An 18,355-nucleotide genomic window follows, 5' to 3' on the forward strand; every position below is an offset into this window, starting at 1 on the left:
CTTAATTTTCTCTATTTTGCCATTCCATAAAAAGGACCACTTAATTCTTTCCATCTTTTTAACCACATCATCTGGACAAGATAAAACTTTTCCATAATAAGAGAGGCAACTACCGAAAAAAGAGTTTACAACAATAGCTCTACCTTTCAAAGTTAAATTTCTGATTGCCCATTTGTCTAGAACAGCACTCATCTTACTGACACGAGGACCCCAGTTCCTCTCGACGCTATCGTCATTCCCGAAATAAATACCGAGAATCTTCAAATGATCGTTCACCCAATTAAAACCACCTGGAGCGTCTGTGCGAGATCTCCATTTCCCTAACCACAGACCATTAGATTTACTGTAATTTATTTTTGATCCAGAACCTCTACTGTAAGTAGAGAAAATATCGTCAAGGATGGGGAAATCGTTATCATCGGTGACAAAGATGGTGGTGTCATCTGCATGTTGAACTATCTTCAAGGACTCGTGACGACTATTAGGAAGCTGAATGCCAGTAATAGAATTGTTTTTTCTTATGAGACACGACAAACCTTCAGCACAAATCGAATACAATAAAGGGGACATGGGGCAGCCCTGCCTAATCCCTCTGCCCACTTTGAAAGGTTCAGAGACATGATTGTTAATAATGATACAACTCGAAGGATCGTTATACATGACACGAATCCAATTGATTAAATTACCAGGAATTCCCAATTTCTCCATTATCTTAAACATATAATTCCACTCGATTCTGTCGAAAGCTTTTTCTTGATCAATGCTTAGAAGAGCGCCCTCTCTACCTTCATGATTAATATAGTAAATAGTGTCCCTGATAGTCATTAAATTATCTTGAATATTTCTATTCTCAACGCCACAGGATTGGTCTTCGCCTATGATACTGGGCATAATTTTCTTAAGACGATTGGTTATGATTTTTGAAATGATTTTGTAGTCAACGTTAAGGAGACTGATCGGTCTCCAATTTTTTAGGTCGGTCTTTTCTCCCTTGTTTTTGAATATCAAACGAATTAAAGCCATATTCATAGAACGAGGCAGATTCCCGGACGTATTACATTCGCCTATAACTTCTTTAAAATCATCCTTCAAAATAGGCCAAAAGGCTTGATAAAATTCGGCCGTCAGGCCATCGAGACCTGGTGATTTACCCCTACTCATTTGATTGACAGCAAAGAGTATTTCGTCATCAGTAAGGTCACTATTCATTGAGTAAACGACATCTTTGTCAAAAAGAACCTTGTCAACACTGTCTAAAATAACATCACAGTTTTCTTCTTCAATACCACCATTAGAATACAGCTGTCTATAAAAAGAAATGATGTGTTTGCTAAGACTCTCAATATCTTTATGTTCATTACCGCACTCGTCAACTAAACTTTTAATTAAATTATCCGAATCTCTCTGACATTTGAGAATTTTGAAAAACTGCGAACCTTTTTCCCCAGAAATTTTGTTGATGTGGGATCTAATTCTAGCGTTTTCCAGTTCATTAACTTCCAACTGTTTCAGTTTTTTATTGATGTCGTCAACAATTTGAGAATTAGGAACATCCTTAGCGAGTTGTCTGTTCATGTCTTTTTGCAGCTTAGTTTTAAATTTCTTACTGGCCTTGTATTTAGCCTCAGCGTAGTACTTCAAAATGGCTTTAATTTTGCCCTTTCCAATATCCCACCAGTCAAATAAATTGTCAAAAGAATTTTTCTGCGTTTTCCAAAACTTCCAAAAGTTAGTCACATAGTCTACACAGGAATCATCACAGAGAATACCGTTATCACAAATCCATCTTCCTGGACCACGATCAGTGGTGCAGCAGTTAAAATTACATGCAAGAACCAGATGGTCGGATAAACCGTTTGAATTGACCTTAGCGTCACTCAAAAAATTATAATACTGACGCGAAATCAAAATATAGTCAATTCTACTGCTCTTTTTAAGACCCCTGTGAAAAAAGGTGAAGCCCTTGTCAGAAGGATATAAATTCCCCCAGACGTCAATGAGATCATTTTCAATAATCAAATTCTGAAACTCAGATTTGCTTTTATCGTTGTCAGAATGCAGATCGATTTGACAATTGAAATCTCCCGCTATAATCCATCTGTCATCTTGTTTGACGTATTTATAAAGATTACTAAAAAACTTTTGTCGCTCATTCATTTGATTAGGAGCATAAACACACAATATGTTGAAAGGAATAGTTTTCCACATAAAATCTCCCCCTACAATTCTCCCTTCGTTATCTTTATCCGGATTGTTTAGATTGAGACCTCTCTTTTCTGATGCCAAAATAACCACTCCCTTAGAAGAACTAGTGCCATGGCTGAAAATTGCATCCCCTCCCCACTCTTTCTTCCAAATGGACTCATCTGAAGCGACACTGTGAGTTTCTTGCAAACAAGCAATATCGAAGTTATCTTTCAGATAGTTGAAAATAATTTGCCTTTTCCCGTAATCCCTGAGACCGTTCACATTAAAAGTGGCCAATCTTAGCATCAGAAAAAGGAGGACAAGACGGGTCACGAATTTCTAGTTAAAAAAACCAACAGAGAAACAATACTTAAAGTGACTTTCCTCTTCCTCTCCCCTTCGTTAGGCTGTATGGTTCTTGATGTTCCTTGTTCTTGCGCTCCCAACTGGTTCTCTTTTTCCTCAATCTTTCAACTCCCCTTCTGGTGTACTTTACTTTTTCCTCAGTTTTGTCCACGGCGGTTACTTGGGTTGCACTAATGACTCGTGAACCAGCTTGACTAGAGTCCAGTGTTGATCCCTGGACCATCTCTAGTGCGATTTCCTCGTTAGGCTCAAAAGTCTCGGGTATGGTTGTCTGGCTAGCAACTGGCGTGGAAAAGGATCCCTGGGTGGCCTCTACTCCAAACCCCGAGATTGTCTCCGGTATGGTTCCCCAAAAGGTCTCAGATGTGTTACCGTGGGAAGTCCCCAAAAGGACTGGCTGATTGACAGCTGATGCAGTTTGCAGACTGGCCTCTTCTGCGAGGATTGAGCTGGTTTCTTGAGCGGTTTCCTGAGTGGCGTTTCCTTGACTGTCCTCCGCTGTGACTCTCTGGTTCATCTCCTGACCGCTTCCCCCAATAGTTTCCAGATGGGACGACTGGCTGGCCTCGTCCATGACAGGTTGAGACGACTCTGTCGTGTCTTCAAAAAGAATTTTCAGATTTTCTGGCCGAATGGATTTTGCTATGTCTGCCGGCCAGTCATCCTGGCTGAGCACACTTTCCGAAAAGGCTTGCTGTACTATATCCTGACTAACCTGTTCTAACTCTTGGCTTACCATAAGTCCTGATTCCTGGTTGGTGTATACGTTCGTCTCGGCCTCTGAGAGCAGACAATCTCCCTGATCTCCTTTTGTCATCTTCCTCTGCTTCTCGCTATCTCCAAATTCTGTAGTATCTTCTCTCTCCCTCTCCTTCCTTTTCCTTATCAACTCGATCTCCATCATATCACTCCAATTTGTTCTCTGTCTTGGTTTAGCTTTGGAGGCATACGTCACTTCTTCTTTTTCTTCTTCTTCTTGATCTTCGTCCTCCATCTCCGTCTCGAAAACGGTCTCAGTCCCCTCGCTATCCTTGTCTCCTTCATCTGGCTCGTCGGAATATTCTGTGTCACCCTCTGTGTCTGTTTCCTTCTGTTTCTCCTCACGTTCATGCCAACTTGCCTGGTGACCTCGTTCCCCACAAACGAAACATCGACCGCGTTGAGGGCAGTCCCGAGCAAAGTGATCGATGCTCTCGCAAATTTTGCATGTTTTTGCCTGCCCCCTGTATCTCACAGGGAGAGAAAAACTGCCGAGTCTTATATAGCTTGGTATCGGTTTGGTCAAATTCTTTATAAGGCAAGACCGCACTCCACTCTCAATCTCTAGGTCGAAATCGTGGTATTGCCTCCTGAGATTGTCTACAGTCCCGTAAGCCGACAGGGCACTTATAACTGCCTGGTCGCTCAGTTCGTAGGGTGCTTTGATATAGACCACTACCGAGGTCGCCACCGCAACTCTCTCACAGTCCACTAGCATGCCGTTTAACATCAGACCATATGTCGCCAAACGATCACAGTTCTTTTCGTTGTCTACTGTTACGTTATACCACCTGTTTTCCAGCTCCGCAATACAACGCATATTTCCTCTTGTCTTCAATTCTCTATTAACAGCATTGTATACATCTTCAGGCTTAACAATACCCTTGACGTGTCGTGTGTTGAAACGCACGGTAAATGGGCGTCGTAGCTGAAACCGTGACGCCATCTTGAATTCACGGCTCCAGCAACCAAACACCGACGAAAAGATGCGGCCTAAAAGGCCTCCAGAAAAAGCGAAAAACCAAACTAACTATATGTGTGAGTTCTACTTTCCTTCCTGAAAAGATTACCTTCAAAACTATTCCACAAAGGCACGCCAAAGGGACTGACAACCTCAAAACCGGCGGAGCTCCAAACAGACACGTCTTGCGCCTTCGAACGCATTTATTTATTTATTTATTTATTTATTTATTTATTTATTTATTTATTTATTTATTTATTTATTTATTTATTTATTTATTTATTTATTTTCTTATTTTTTTATTTATTTATTTATTTATTTATTTTTTTATTTCTTTATTTATTTTTTTATTTATTTATTTTTTTTTTTTTCTTTATAGTGGAGCTATATGGCTCCATTTATTTCATCTACCATTCACAGTTATAACAGGAACCACCTTAAACCTAAACATCAGTATAATAATAAATTAAACAGAAAAGACAAATGTACATTTAAAAAACCATGGCAGACAGTATTAAAGAAAGATACACAAAGGAAACTATGAAAAGGAATATCAAACAGGTACGTCTCCCCAAATCTCAACAGTGAAATTAATAATTGAATTTTACCCGTGCATTGGCTTCAACAGAACAGAGGACATTATTTTTCTCATAGTTCTCTTTGAAATTTTCAGTGCTCAGTCTCGTGAATTCCGAAAGTAGAAAACTTTTCAAATTTTGTTTGAACTGAAAGATTATGTCTATGTCTAAAGCAGACTTGTAATTATTGAAAACTATCTTACATCTGCAATTCCATATCTGCCTTAGCATTTTTGCGACAACCACCTGTGGGACTGGGTCTAGGTCATAGCAAAGTACTCTGTTGCAATCATTAAGGTAAAAAAATTTGTCTCCAGTATACATTCTTAACAGACGTTCGACGAATATCCAGGCTTCCATAGTGCAGGTACAGAATATCAGAATGTGTTCGTGGGATTCAGGCTCCTGTTTACAAAGGGGACATATGATGTCATGAACTTTGCCTATCTTATACAGGACGTCCTTTGTGGGCAAAATGCGGTGTTTCACTTTATACAAGAATTGCTTATCATCCAGGTCCATAAGTGAGTTACTAAGACAACTTTTCCAAACAATTGACCAATCAAGATGAACAATATTCAGAACATTGAGCCATACTTGCTGTACTTTTGGTTCAACACATTGCTGACGGACCAGATTTCGATAATTTGTCCTCGAGCTGGTTTTCGGAATAGATATAGGACTGTTTGCTAAATTGTCCACGGTAAACCAATTGCAGATATGATTGGGGGGACCCTGTCTCTGTTCTTCAACTAAAGAGAAATCAATAACCTCATTTATTCTAGACATGATTCTACCAGCTGTAATATTCATGATTTTACATTTCCTAGCAACTTCGCGAAATGAAATTAGGCGACTATTACGAACTATGTCCTTAACGTGGGAAATCCCAACATTTCGAAGAACGTTGCTATGAAAAGTAGAATTATCCACAGTAACATAAACATTATTATACAGAGGAAGACCGTGAGTTTCTAAAAGACACGAAAAGTTAGTATTGATCTTCCCGCTGGCCCGATGAAAGGCACAGATAACATCGACATAAAAACTCGTTGTCTCTAAGCGAACTTGAGGGTTGCCAAAAATGTACCACCCTAAATTACTATTTCCGCTAGCTCGATTGATCCAATAGTCAAAGAAATGTTTCCACATGCCACTAGAGTTAGCATATCGGACAAGCCACTGTAATTTTAGACTCGTCAGTTTACTACTAACATCGACAAGGCCTGTACCACCCATATTAGCTGGACTAATGATAGTCTTCCTCTTGATTTTCTCGATTTTCCCATCCCAGAAAAAATTCCAAATAGCATTACTAATTCTCTTCTCAAATTCAGGAGGGCAACTAACAACGCTACCAATATAGCTAATCCCAGCTCCAATGAAGGTATTCACAATAACAGTTTTCCCATGAAAGGTTAAATTTCTCTTGGACCATTTTTGTAATGTACAATTAATCTTGCTAATTCTTGGACCCCAATTATCCTCAGGAGACACATCATTACCGACTACTATACCCAGAATTTTCATTTTCTTACACCACACAAACTTACAGGGAGAATCCATTCTATCACGCCATCTCCCTAGCCACATTCCTCTAGTCTTTTCAACATTGAGTTTGGAACCAGATCCAGCACAAAAGGTTCTGAGGATGTTCTGTATAACACTAAACTCCGAATCGTCAGTAACAAACAAATTAGCATCATCCGCATGTTGAATAAGTCGAATACTGTGATCCCAATCAGGGAGGTTTATACCTTTCAAAGCACGGTTAGATCGAACTAATGACGCCAAGCCTTCTACACATATAGAATAAAGCAATGGAGAAAGAGGGCATCCTTGCCGAATACCCCGCGTAACTTGTATTGGCACACCAATGAAATTGTTTATGATGATACTACAGTTGGGATTACTGTATAAAAGTTTTATCCAATTAATCAACTTGGGAGGAACTCCTACTTTTTCAAGGACTGAGAACATATAAATCCAATTGATGCGGTCAAAAGCTTTTTCTTGATCCAGACTGATAACAGATCCTTTTAAATTATTCCAATTGACATAATCAACAGCGTCCCTGAGGATCATAAGATTATCCTGAATTCTCCTAGAAGGAACACCACACGATTGCTCCTCGCCTACAATAATAGGCATGATAAGTTTCAACCTGTTGGTAATAACTTTAGACAAAATTTTATAATCCACATTCAAGAGACTTATTGGACGCCAATTTTTCAAATCATGTTTGTTACCTCTGTTTTTGTAAACTAGACGAATTAAAGCCGAATTCATGGAATCGCAAAGAAGCCCCGTTCTATAACAGAAATTAAAAACATCCAGAACGTCTGAGCCTATGATATCCCACACGGATTGGTAAAATTCCACTGTGAGGCCATCCAGCCCAGGGGATTTATTCTTGTTCATCTGGAAGAGAGCGCACTTGATTTCATTTTCAGAGATATCACTGTTCAAAAATTCCTCCAAATCATCTGGAATACACTTAGATTCTACTTGGGAAATAATTTGCTGCAAATCCTGTTCTGAAATGTCCTCCACGGTGTACAAATTCCTATAGAAATTACCAGCACAGTCCAACATATCAGCAGGGGCACTGACAAAATTACCCTCAGACGTCAAAAATTTGTCAATTTTGTTTCTTTGAATCTGTTCTTTCTCTAAATTGAGAAAATATTTCGAAGGCTTTTCGCTTTCCTCCTTAAGAATGTTTCTCACTCTGATTCTGGCTCTTTTCCATTCCTCGATCTCACAATTCCGCAGTTGAGATTCAATATTTTGGACGTCTTCAATTTTACATTTGTCAGGATTATCTATTAAAAACATGTATTGCTTTTGTAACGCAATTCGTCTTCGATTTCTTTCCCATGCCAATTCTCTACCCAGATCCTGAATAATTTCTCTAATTCGAAATTTTCCCACTTCCCACCATTCATGGAGAGAGTCAAAGCACTTTTTTTGAAATCTCCAAAAATACCAAAAATTATCCAATCTGTCGAAACAATCCTTGTTGTCTAAAAGGCTGTTGTTGCAAATCCAACGACCATTGCCATGCTTTGTATCTTTGTCTTCCAATCGAACGTTAACAATACGGTGGTCAGAAAAACCATTTACATGCAGGGAAATATCCAGGATACTATTCAACAGATTTGAAGAAATGAAGACATAATCAATTCTGCTCCCCGTTTTAGTGGCTTTATGAAAATGAGTTAGGCCAGGCATGTCCGGATTTATAGTGCGCCACACATCATACAAATCTTTTCCCTGGGCAAAATTTTGTAAATTAGTCTTACTGTGATCCACACCATGAATATTATCTACATTACAATTGAAATCCCCTCCCAAAATCCAGTTATCAGTTAGCTCAATACGATCAACTAAACCGTCAAAGAAATGCGCTCTATCATATCGGTCATTTGGAGCATACACTGACGCAACAGAAAAAATGGTGTTGTTCCATTTTAACTCCCCCCTGATCCATCTCCCATCATCATCTTTTTCGAGGTTTTCAATTTCAAGTCCCAATTTACCGGAAGTAAGAATTGCAACTCCCCTAGAATGTCTGTTACCATGGTTGAAATAAATCTTTCCCGGCCACTGTTTGCTCCAAAATACCTGGTCTTCAGTTTCACTGTGTGTCTCTTGCAAAAAAATAAGATCAAAATGTCTGCGCTGTAGGTAATCAAAAATGACTCCTCTCTTTTGTGCATTACGTAAACCATTCACATTAAAGGTTGCAACTGACAAACAAGTCATGAAAAAAAATACATGTAAAGAAAAAAACATATCAATAGATGAAAGCCTACTGCTTGGATGGTCGTCCGCGCCCTCTTCCCTTGCCTGTCAGTGGTGTTGGTAGAACCTGGCTTGACTCGCTCTTCTGGGTTTGCAGAACCAAATTTGGTCTTTGTCCGTTTGCACGACTTGTCAGGCTGGGCTTGTTTCCTTGGGCGCAGCGCTGGGCCCAAGTTAGCTGGCTCGGTTCAACATCCGTGTTTTGCTGTGTCTGTTCCTCTGGTCCCTGTCTCTTTGGATAAGCCGTGGAAAGTGAAACCGATTCCGGTCGTGTTGTCGCCTCCGGTGGGACCGAATCGCAAAATTGTTTAGTGGTATCAATTTGAACATTGTTCTCTGATTTAGCGACATCACTGGGCGCGCCATCGGTTCTGGGCTGTTCAGCACTAACTGCTCCTGCCCGAACAATGGTTCCTGCTTGGGAAGCTGCTTGGGGCTGGATCTCCGAGCTGACGACATCACCGGACTGAACACCACCACGCTGGGGGTGCTGTTTAGGACGAGCCACCCGAATGTAGGGGCATGACTGCCGTCGTGCTTGGCTACTTCGCTGAGTTTTTCCCAACTTGAAAGACACCTTGGGCTTACCGGCCGACAACTTGTGAGACTTCCGCTCCCAAGTGGTACGCTTCTTGCGTAGGCGTTGTACGCCCCCACGGGTGTATGACACATACTGCCACGTATCTACCTCTTCGTCGTGGATCTCTTGTGTCGAAATATCTCTCATAGATGCGGCTTCCTCTGGGGCGATGCTAGATTCCATGTCAACGGTCTCCATTTCGCCGTTTTCCACTTTATTCTCTCCTTCAGTAACAGCAGCCTCATGCACACTTTGCAATTCGTCTCCGTCTGTTGCTTCTTCTAAGATTCTTCTGTTGGTCTCATTTATTGCTTCATCCCAAAAGCCCAGTGGTTTTTGGACCTGGCTAGTTGCGTTGTCTTGTTCTTGGGACTCCAGAATCTCAAGTCTTTCCTCACACTCCTCAACCTTATCTGTTTGCTCGTCTCCGCTGCTATCCAATATGTCGTCCGAATCTTCCTCCTCTGTCTGTTGTCTAATTTCTCTGTCCTGATGGTCGTCATGCCACGCCGCTCGATGTTGACCACTGCCACAGATGAAACATCTCCCTTTGTGCTGACAGTCTCTCGCGAAGTGGCCTGGTTGATTACAAATTTTACATGTCTTCTCTTGTCCACGATGACGTACAGGTAAGGTGAAGCTGCCAATGCGAAGGTAGCTTGGGATCGCACTTTTTATATTCTTGATAAGAACGCTGCGAACCCCATTCTCAATGTCAGTATTGAAGTCATGGACGAGTCGTCTGACATTAACAGCACTGCCGTATTCGGCCAGGGCTGCAAGCACAACAGCATCCGACATCTCATAGGGTGCTTTGACATAAACGACAACCGAGTTCATTGCATTGACGCGTTCGCAGGCAACGAACGTGTTCTTCAAGATCAGTCCTTTTCTAGCGACATCTTCACAGTGCTTCCCGTTGTCAAACGTGATGTTGAACCATCCGTTCTCCAATGGTGCGATACACTTGACAGATTCTGTTGTATTTAATTCTCTGTTCACAGCGTATAGCACGTCTTTCGATGTTACATCATCCAAATTCCGGACATTGAATCTGATTGTTGTGGATCGGTCAAGCTTGTAGCCTCTCATACCATGCCTATACATGGTGGTGTATCCAAGATGGCTTCCGTGGCACAGGCCACAGAACCAATCTTGATCGCGAAATGAAGGCCCAAAGGCCTTCAAATTTGTCTATCTGCACTTCAGAGCTTCTATATGTCTGGTAGAAAAATCTTACCCTTGCAAGAGACGATACGCAGAAGGAAGAAAGGCCACCAAATCCCCATAAATTACTCGAAAAGACGGAGCAGTAGTGAAGCACGTCTTGCGCCTTCGAACGCATTTATTTATTTATTTATTTATTTATTTATTTATTTATTTATTTATTTATTTATTTATTTATTTATTTATTTATTTATTTATTTATTTATTTATTTATTTATTTATTTATTTATTTATTTATTTATTTATTTATTTATTTATTTATTTATTTATTTATTTATTTATTTATTTATTTATTTATTTATTTATTTATTTATTTATTTATTTATTCATTCCTTCCATTTCCCAATCAGTTACATACTGGTTTCCATTGGGTCCGCGATCATTACAAATTAATAAAAAAGTTAGAAACTCACAACGAAAAGTAAAATTGACAAAAGAATACGACAAATGTTAATATTTACAAATACAGACCGCTAAAATATCATACACATGTGAACATATAAATAATCACGACATTAATTAAATACTGATCGCGGGATAGGCGAAAACTCCGCTAAAACCCTATAGGAAAAAAGAAAACGACAAAATTCCCGATCCGGCTCCAATGAACATTGGCAACCAAGTTAACAACTCCATAGATCAGCATTTTCGACTACACGGCACTGGTCATGGCTTTCCGTAGTTCTGATTTGAATGTCCCTGGGGAGTCTATACTTCTGAGTTGCTCTGGCAAATTGTTCCATATTTTTGCACCTTTAACCGCAAAACTTTGAGCGTGGCATTCTATTTTGGCTAAGTGCCTTGTTAATTGTGTATCTTGTTTCACAAATCTGTGTGAATGGCATAAACAGATTTGTCATATACATAGGTGTCAATTTGTTTAGACACTTAAACATAAGAACAGTCCTTTTAAGATCTAATTCTTTCGGAAAATAGTACCCAGTTCAGTGTAGCAAACATATACGCTGAGGAGGCGAGGGAAAGGCTCAGAGAGTTGTTCCACACGAGAGTAATTTCGATCAACCGTGAGATTGAGTGGCCACCAAGGTTCCCGACATCACCCGCTGTAATTTCTTTTTGTGGGACATATTATTAAGAACCAAGTGTACAAGGCGCCACCGTAAGATATCAATGACCTACTTGCCACAATTGTCGCTGCGGTTGAGACCTTCAGAGGACAGAGAGACGTAATCAGGAATGCTTTGAGAGCGATGAGAACCAGAGCTAAATTTATGTTGAAAGGAATGGGGGCCATGTCGAAGGACGATGGGGTTAGGTCGAGACAGGCATAAGCATCCAAATGTTAAATCACTGAATAAAAATTTTGTTAAGGACACATTGGTCTTTCATCTTCTTTTTTTAAGGTAAGAAAATGGTTAGAGTTAACCTGCGGTGAATCTGGTGCAAGACCAGTTCTGACATGGTTGATTGAATTGCTTCGTGCTCAGTCATCTGTGACAGTAAATTGGACTTCTTGGTGTCAGAGGAAAGAGGGCATCATTAGTTAATAAACAGTTGTCGCTAATTTTCAAAAAAATTAGCTATGTCCAAAAAATGAAGAAATTAATCTCGGTTTCCTTTTCACATACAGAAATAAAGGCCGTTATTTCCTCTCAGACCTTAATGTATCAGAGAAACGAATTGTTTTTTTCCATTTGAAATTTTTGTATAACTCCGTTATCAAAGCAGTTCCATATGCCAGTCAGCTCATCATCCCGCATACAGCGTGCCAATATAAATGTCATTACTAATCTTCGATATTTAAAGTTTTACTTCTATAAAATGCTAAATAATCCTCAATTGCACGGCTATGCTTTTTTGCTTTTAAAACCTTAAGCCAAAGGTACAGTAGACAATATTACAAGAATAACGAACATCCAAACGCAAGCAGTTCAGAAAACCAGCCCCTTTCAGTAGCCCTAGGAATAACAAGAAAATATGAATGTTCAAAACTAAGTGTATCAGGATATTTTCCTTTTTAAAATTCAGGCAAACTGGTAAACATCGCAACCGTAGATCATGCAACTATTGGTAAGTGTGCTTTATCTTTAAAATTTCAAGAAGATTCATTTCGAATAACTAAATACCGTTAGTCTGTTTTGAAGTGACTTCAGTTGAATAATTGACCGCATAAATTTAATTTGATGATGTAAATAAGGAAATCAAAACAGCCCCATATAAAATGTCATATTTATTCGTTGGGATAACTGGCAATGTGCGTATTTTCCAAGCGAAATTGAATCGAAAGAGGCAAGCAGCATAGTTGTAGCCTCGAGTCACTTGACTTGACTCCAGTTGGACTCGAGTCAGTATTTTTTGTGACTCGTGACTTGACTTATAACTATCAGTTCTTGACTTTGGATTTGACTTGGACTTCCACGTTATAACTTGTTACCAATGCAGGTCCGAAGACTATTCAATCGAATCCATTAAAGTTTTAAATTAGGTCTATCAACTTGTTCCTTGAGATCTTATAATAATCAGTGGAAGACCTCGTTCGGCTCGCGACTTCTACACGTCGGTCAAGTCTGCCTAAGACCATGTCTAAATCATTTGGATGTGGTTGAAATTTGTATTTGGACCAAATTGAATTGTGACTCGACTTGACCTGTGATCAAATGACTTTACATTTGACTCGTGACTGGACCAAATGACCAAAGTGACTTGCCTATAGAATTGCACTAATTGACTTTTGATTTCAACTTGCAAAAAAGACCTGCTACCACCTCTGGCAAGCAGTTTCCTCGAATGTATTTCCCGTCGTCGTTCTCTATTTGATTATCCTCTTCAAGATGCGTGTCATATGCATCATTGGAAAGGTGGTGACTGAACGCACCAAAAACCCTCATTGGAAATTGGACACATTCTATGAATCTTGACTTTCCAGAAACAATCAATAGACTTTACTCACACAAAGAAACAATTTCTGATCATGCTCACTAAAACATCTCATTCCACGTTACCTGCCTAATTGGGTGGTGCCAGACTCTTTCGGGTTCCGTAAATCACATTTTGTATTTAAAAATGTTGTTTGAAACATCACTTGGGGTGAAACTTATCTTTAACTTCATTTACTAATTTCGTATGATTCTCGAAATAAAACAAGTTAACCTCGCATTCAGTTTAATGTGGTCGACTCGTGAATAAGTTCAGTTGAGGCATTCTTTAAACAATCCAACTTGTAATTGATTAAGAAACATAAACGACAGCATTTTCAGGGTTTCACCCAAATGTGAGGTTGCCGTACCTTCCCAGCTCATTAGGGCGCTCTTGTTAAATTCTATGGTTCTCATTTCTTTTACCACTTGAGATAAGGTCGGTCGGTCGAAAAAAAAATTCCATGTTGCTGGTGTATAAATGACTGAATAAACCAGGCCAAGTGCACAATGTACACATATTCTTGTTACTTGTTTTATTGAATATTCTCTGCCACATCTAGGACCCAGGTTGGGCCTATCATAATCGGACCCCGTGATTTTATTTGGACCATGCAACTAACGAAGGCCACAACAGTGGACGCCGCCATATTGAATGATATGATCAGCGCGCGTAGCTACTCGAGTAGACTTATCTTTTATCCTCAATTTTCCGTGTACAGGGGCCTTTTTGTTCTCTCTGCATTTTTGATATACATAAGTATTAAACAAAGATAAATGTATAAAAAATATTAAAAACACGTTTTGTGTGTATACTTACATGCAAATGGGATATACATGTCCTTATTGTTAAACGAAGAGAAGTCTAATGCTTCTGGTCGGTACCATGCTGCTCACATTGAAAACCCCCTTCTACGAGTCCGGGTCAAGACAAGTGTAGGGCTACTGAATGCGGTATACCAAATGTTCACGCGAACACCGACCGTCGCAGTTGGTCGTTTGCAAAATCGTAAGTTTTCAGGGCTTTTGTTTTCAAAGGTCATGCTGGCCAGTTTTGTTTTTTGGGGTTTTTTTAGGGGGGGGTTAAGGTCCTTTTAGCAGGGTCGGTGGGGGAAAAAAAACTTTTTTCCCATAATCGGGAGCCCAAAATAGGGTCGATCGGAAATGAGAACCACAGAATATAAAAAGGGTGCCCTAATACACGAAGAAGGATGATCCGCTTTCAAGTGCGCGGTTAGTTCTGGAGATTCTTCGTACGCCAGACGTACCGGAAATGGGATCGGTTGTTCTGTGTATTAGATCTTACTTAGTGAGAGACTTTTCCAAATGTTGGGCCCGCAGGTATATTCTGAGGCAATATAAAATTCCATGGCATCCAAAGTATAAGACTGTCAAAATAATCTGACGCGTCTACCGTTTGCATTTCCCTGTTTTAATAACACGCATTCTAGGTCCTACCTTGTTGGCTACTGACGACACGGAACACCAATTCAACATGGATGACGAGAATACTGACATTTTTTATAACACACCACCAGCTACTGATGGATCACCAACGACCGGGCCTCGCTTAGAGCTGCAGGAAAACCCGTTTATTTGTCAGTTGTGATACAACCATCTGTTTCTGACAAAATAATTTTGTGTCGTGTTCAAGAAAAATAGAGAGGACTTGAAGAACTGAAGAAATGAAAACTTATTCAAAATGAGATGATTGTATGATTTAAATACAATTAATAATTGTCATTATGTAATTGCCTGTTTGATTTATAATACGATTTTAAAGACTTAGAATCAGCTAGCGGAAGAAGTGTTCGATAATTAGATGTTCTTTGCCTTTAGCCTTTAGTTGTCGATAAATAATAATGAATAATTGTTGATGCACTTTTAACAAGAGTTAAAGAAAAACCTTCAATGGGCTTAACGATAAATAATGCGTTATACGAAAGTCCTGCGTTTTTGATGATGTCATTGTGAATGCAGTTCATGCGGCAAGCACGACCAAATGACTTCTTCCAAATATCAGAAGTCGAGGAAAGAAATTGATCAAATCAATCTTTGTACAATAATGCAACAAGATTTATGAATAGAAGTTTTGAAGTGTGACGTGCCTATATAGGTAATGTCCTTACTTTAACATACAATTAATGTTATTTAAATAATAAATAATATAATAAAGTGTTCTTTGAAATGTTTGCCCCTTTGTATACTAGATACAGTTGGGTTCAATTTGGTGAATGTAATCTTGATTAGAATTAATCTAATGTCTCTGTGTACAATTTTAATGATTGACCAATTAACAGATTGGTAGATGAATCGATCAAGCAATTGATGGAAGGATCGAACGACGATCGTTTCTCCACACGTTTATCTGAATAAAGAGTAAGTAACACAAAAGCACAATCCGAATGGCACATCATTTGCAACATAAAGCAAGACAAGCCAGATCATGTTTTGTCACAAAAAACGTATTTAGTGATCCTAAATGACGCTTAATTATCCTACAGCAGATAAAGGTTTAACTTAAAATTTTCACACTGCAACTACATTTTTAAGACTAAGAAATTAGAATTAACACAGAAATTACATCTTATTAAGTTTTAAGCCTATTCACAACGAGTATAGGTTGTATAGACTACGGAGATCTGAGCCGTACGGTATAAATGCGGATTATATTGAATATGTGCATGTGCAGTGCAGTGGATGTTACTTAATAACATGCTGTTTAGTCATACTTCGCGTGTAAATGAAAACGCTGTGCAGCACTTTGGTGGAAATTTGAATTTAAAACACCGTAAGTAAAAAACTGAGGGTGAATTACACGGAGGCAAAACCTGAGACAGTTCGTTACAGGTGGGTTTGTTCAGAGATGTAAATCCAAAAATGCCACAAAGGCATAAATATCAGAGCTCCTTACCGTCCATGATGAGCATACGGGTCTCAAGTTCATACACGAGTATGAGCCTGGCTTCATCCATAAAATGGGTAAATACTACCCCAATGTTGGGTTGACACAACTCAAACTTTGGGTAATATGCAATTTCTATCTTCGTTTTAATCCGGGCAATTTTCCAGTGCACTTTGTAGCTCTGGGAGTAATCCTAACCGATAAGGGAAGCTAAACCCCTTTCAATATTTCTAATAATTTGGTATGGCAAACCCACTTCCGAACCGTTAAACCTCATCATTAGCAAATGTTGCTGATTTGGAAGCAGTCAATCTATGAATTTTCACTAAAAAAGCCCAAGGAGTTTCACACAAATTGAACAAATAATGCATAGCCAATTTTGCATAGCGCTCCGACACAATTTATGAATGATACCGTAAACTGCCGCCATTTTCACAAACTCAAGAGCCTGAGAGGGAAAAACAGAAAAACTTCTGCAGGATACCTGCTCAAACCTCTCTGGAAGCTTAATAATAGCCACCCGCCGCATTCGTTATATCAATAAGCGATCCAATCCAGTCAATTAAAACTCGCATCATTCGTTACAGCCTCAGTCTGCTAGTATGGTTCAATGATGACAACCCACGTTACGACCAAAATCAACATGCCAGCCATTTCTAAGGTCTGCAATTGCTAGTCATCTACTAAAAAATCAACAGATTTAGAATCTGACCAAGGTAGGATCAAACATTTTATGAGCAGCATCCGACTCAAGTTGGCCCACTCAACGTTTGGGCACTGAGGAAAGAGCGGTACATTAAATTTTGTTTAAATATGCTTTAAAGAATTACTACTTTCCTTGCAGTTTTATGTTCTTGAGGTAGTGTACTTAGACTCTCGTAAGTACCTCCATATGTACTCATCAATTTAGCCTGTAACGAAGGCAAATCAAAAATCCACTAAATTTCTTCAGTTTTCTTTCAACACTGAAGCAATGAATAAAGACACGTAAGGCTCAAGTTTTGATATGAAGAAGATGTAGGCCGTTGGTGGATCGGTTAGCGTGGTCTCCCCGCCCCTTTCCTCCCCTCCTCCTAATTGAGCAAACTGTAGCATTAAATGTTTCTGAGAGTCGGTATGAGACTCATCAGGCAAGAATGCTACTCCGTACTTACTAAGCAATAGTTTTTTATGAAGATTGAAAGAAAGAAAAGATACACACGTACATATCTTATGCAACCGAGTGCAAATGCATTAACGCATTATGTACCAGCCTAGTTCCCATGGGTGCCGCGCCATGTTGGTTCCCACCATGCCTTGCGCCAGTGAAGGAACGCGCACGCAGCCCGTGGAGTCAAAGTTGATTACCTTGGCCTACTGACGTTTGCCTGCGCAACAAAGTATACGTCGACTGAATCACAGTAACGTCAACATTGGGATAAGCATAACCAGAACTAATATTAGTGGCAAAATAGTCAGTATTCAAAAACTATACAGGAAAGCCAGTCAACATTTGCCTGAGTTGTTCCAAGTGCGGAGTGCAGTTTTTGGGTAGTGGTGAGTTTAGTTGCCAAGATTTATACGCTACTACTGCACAATGGCTCTCTGGGTGATTCTGGCGATTGTCTACCTACAGACTTCGATTGATTCCATTCAAGGAGTATGTACACGCTGCCCATTGCAATGGACTGAGAGTCAAGGCAAATGCTACCGGTACTTTGCAGCATCCTTATCGTATAGAGACGCAGTGGAATATTGTCAGAATTTCAGCAGTCCTGCTCGAATTGCATCCCTGGCGACGGTTACAAGTTTTGACGAACTGCTATTTATGTCGAAGTTTGCGGACGACATCTTCAAGAACGCTTTTGCATCTGATGTCCCATCTCTCATCTAGCTAACCATAAACTCCATGAGAACCTCAGGTAAGTGGGTAGAAAGATTCTGTGGGTTAGGTTTTTTGTAGAAACATTTTCGTTCATGTGGATTACTCCAGCAAGGCACTGAATGGCAACATTGGTATCCATTTTTGGACCAGCAGGTCTATAATACTATGCGTAATTTAATACCACTGACGTGCATGATTGCTTGGGTCCTTACTGTTTTGCACACAAGCTAACTCCATTTCCATTT

The 18,355-nt window shown here is 39.6% G+C and overlaps 1 protein-coding gene across 2 annotated transcripts in view; it reads left to right on the forward strand.

Moving 5' to 3' along the window:
• The window catches only part of LOC110987483 (uncharacterized), a 64,275-nt gene extending 49,035 nt beyond the window's left edge, over nucleotides 1–15,240 (forward strand). For both annotated transcript variants that reach the window (XM_022250239.2, XM_022250240.2), the window contains exons 3-4: nucleotides 12,455–12,496; nucleotides 14,793–15,240. In XM_022250239.2, coding sequence (XP_022105931.2) covers nucleotides 12,455–12,496; nucleotides 14,793–14,950 — 200 coding nt within the window. In that variant the 3' untranslated portion in view covers nucleotides 14,951–15,240. The remainder of the gene's footprint in view (nucleotides 1–12,454; nucleotides 12,497–14,792) is intronic.
• The last annotated feature ends 3,115 nt before the right edge of the window (nucleotides 15,241–18,355 follow it).

Source organism: Acanthaster planci, linkage group LG21 (assembly GCF_054643075.1).
Source record: "Acanthaster planci isolate LZ-2023a linkage group LG21, COTS_SCS, whole genome shotgun sequence".
NCBI classification, from domain to species: Eukaryota; Metazoa; Echinodermata; class Asteroidea; order Valvatida; family Acanthasteridae; genus Acanthaster; species Acanthaster planci.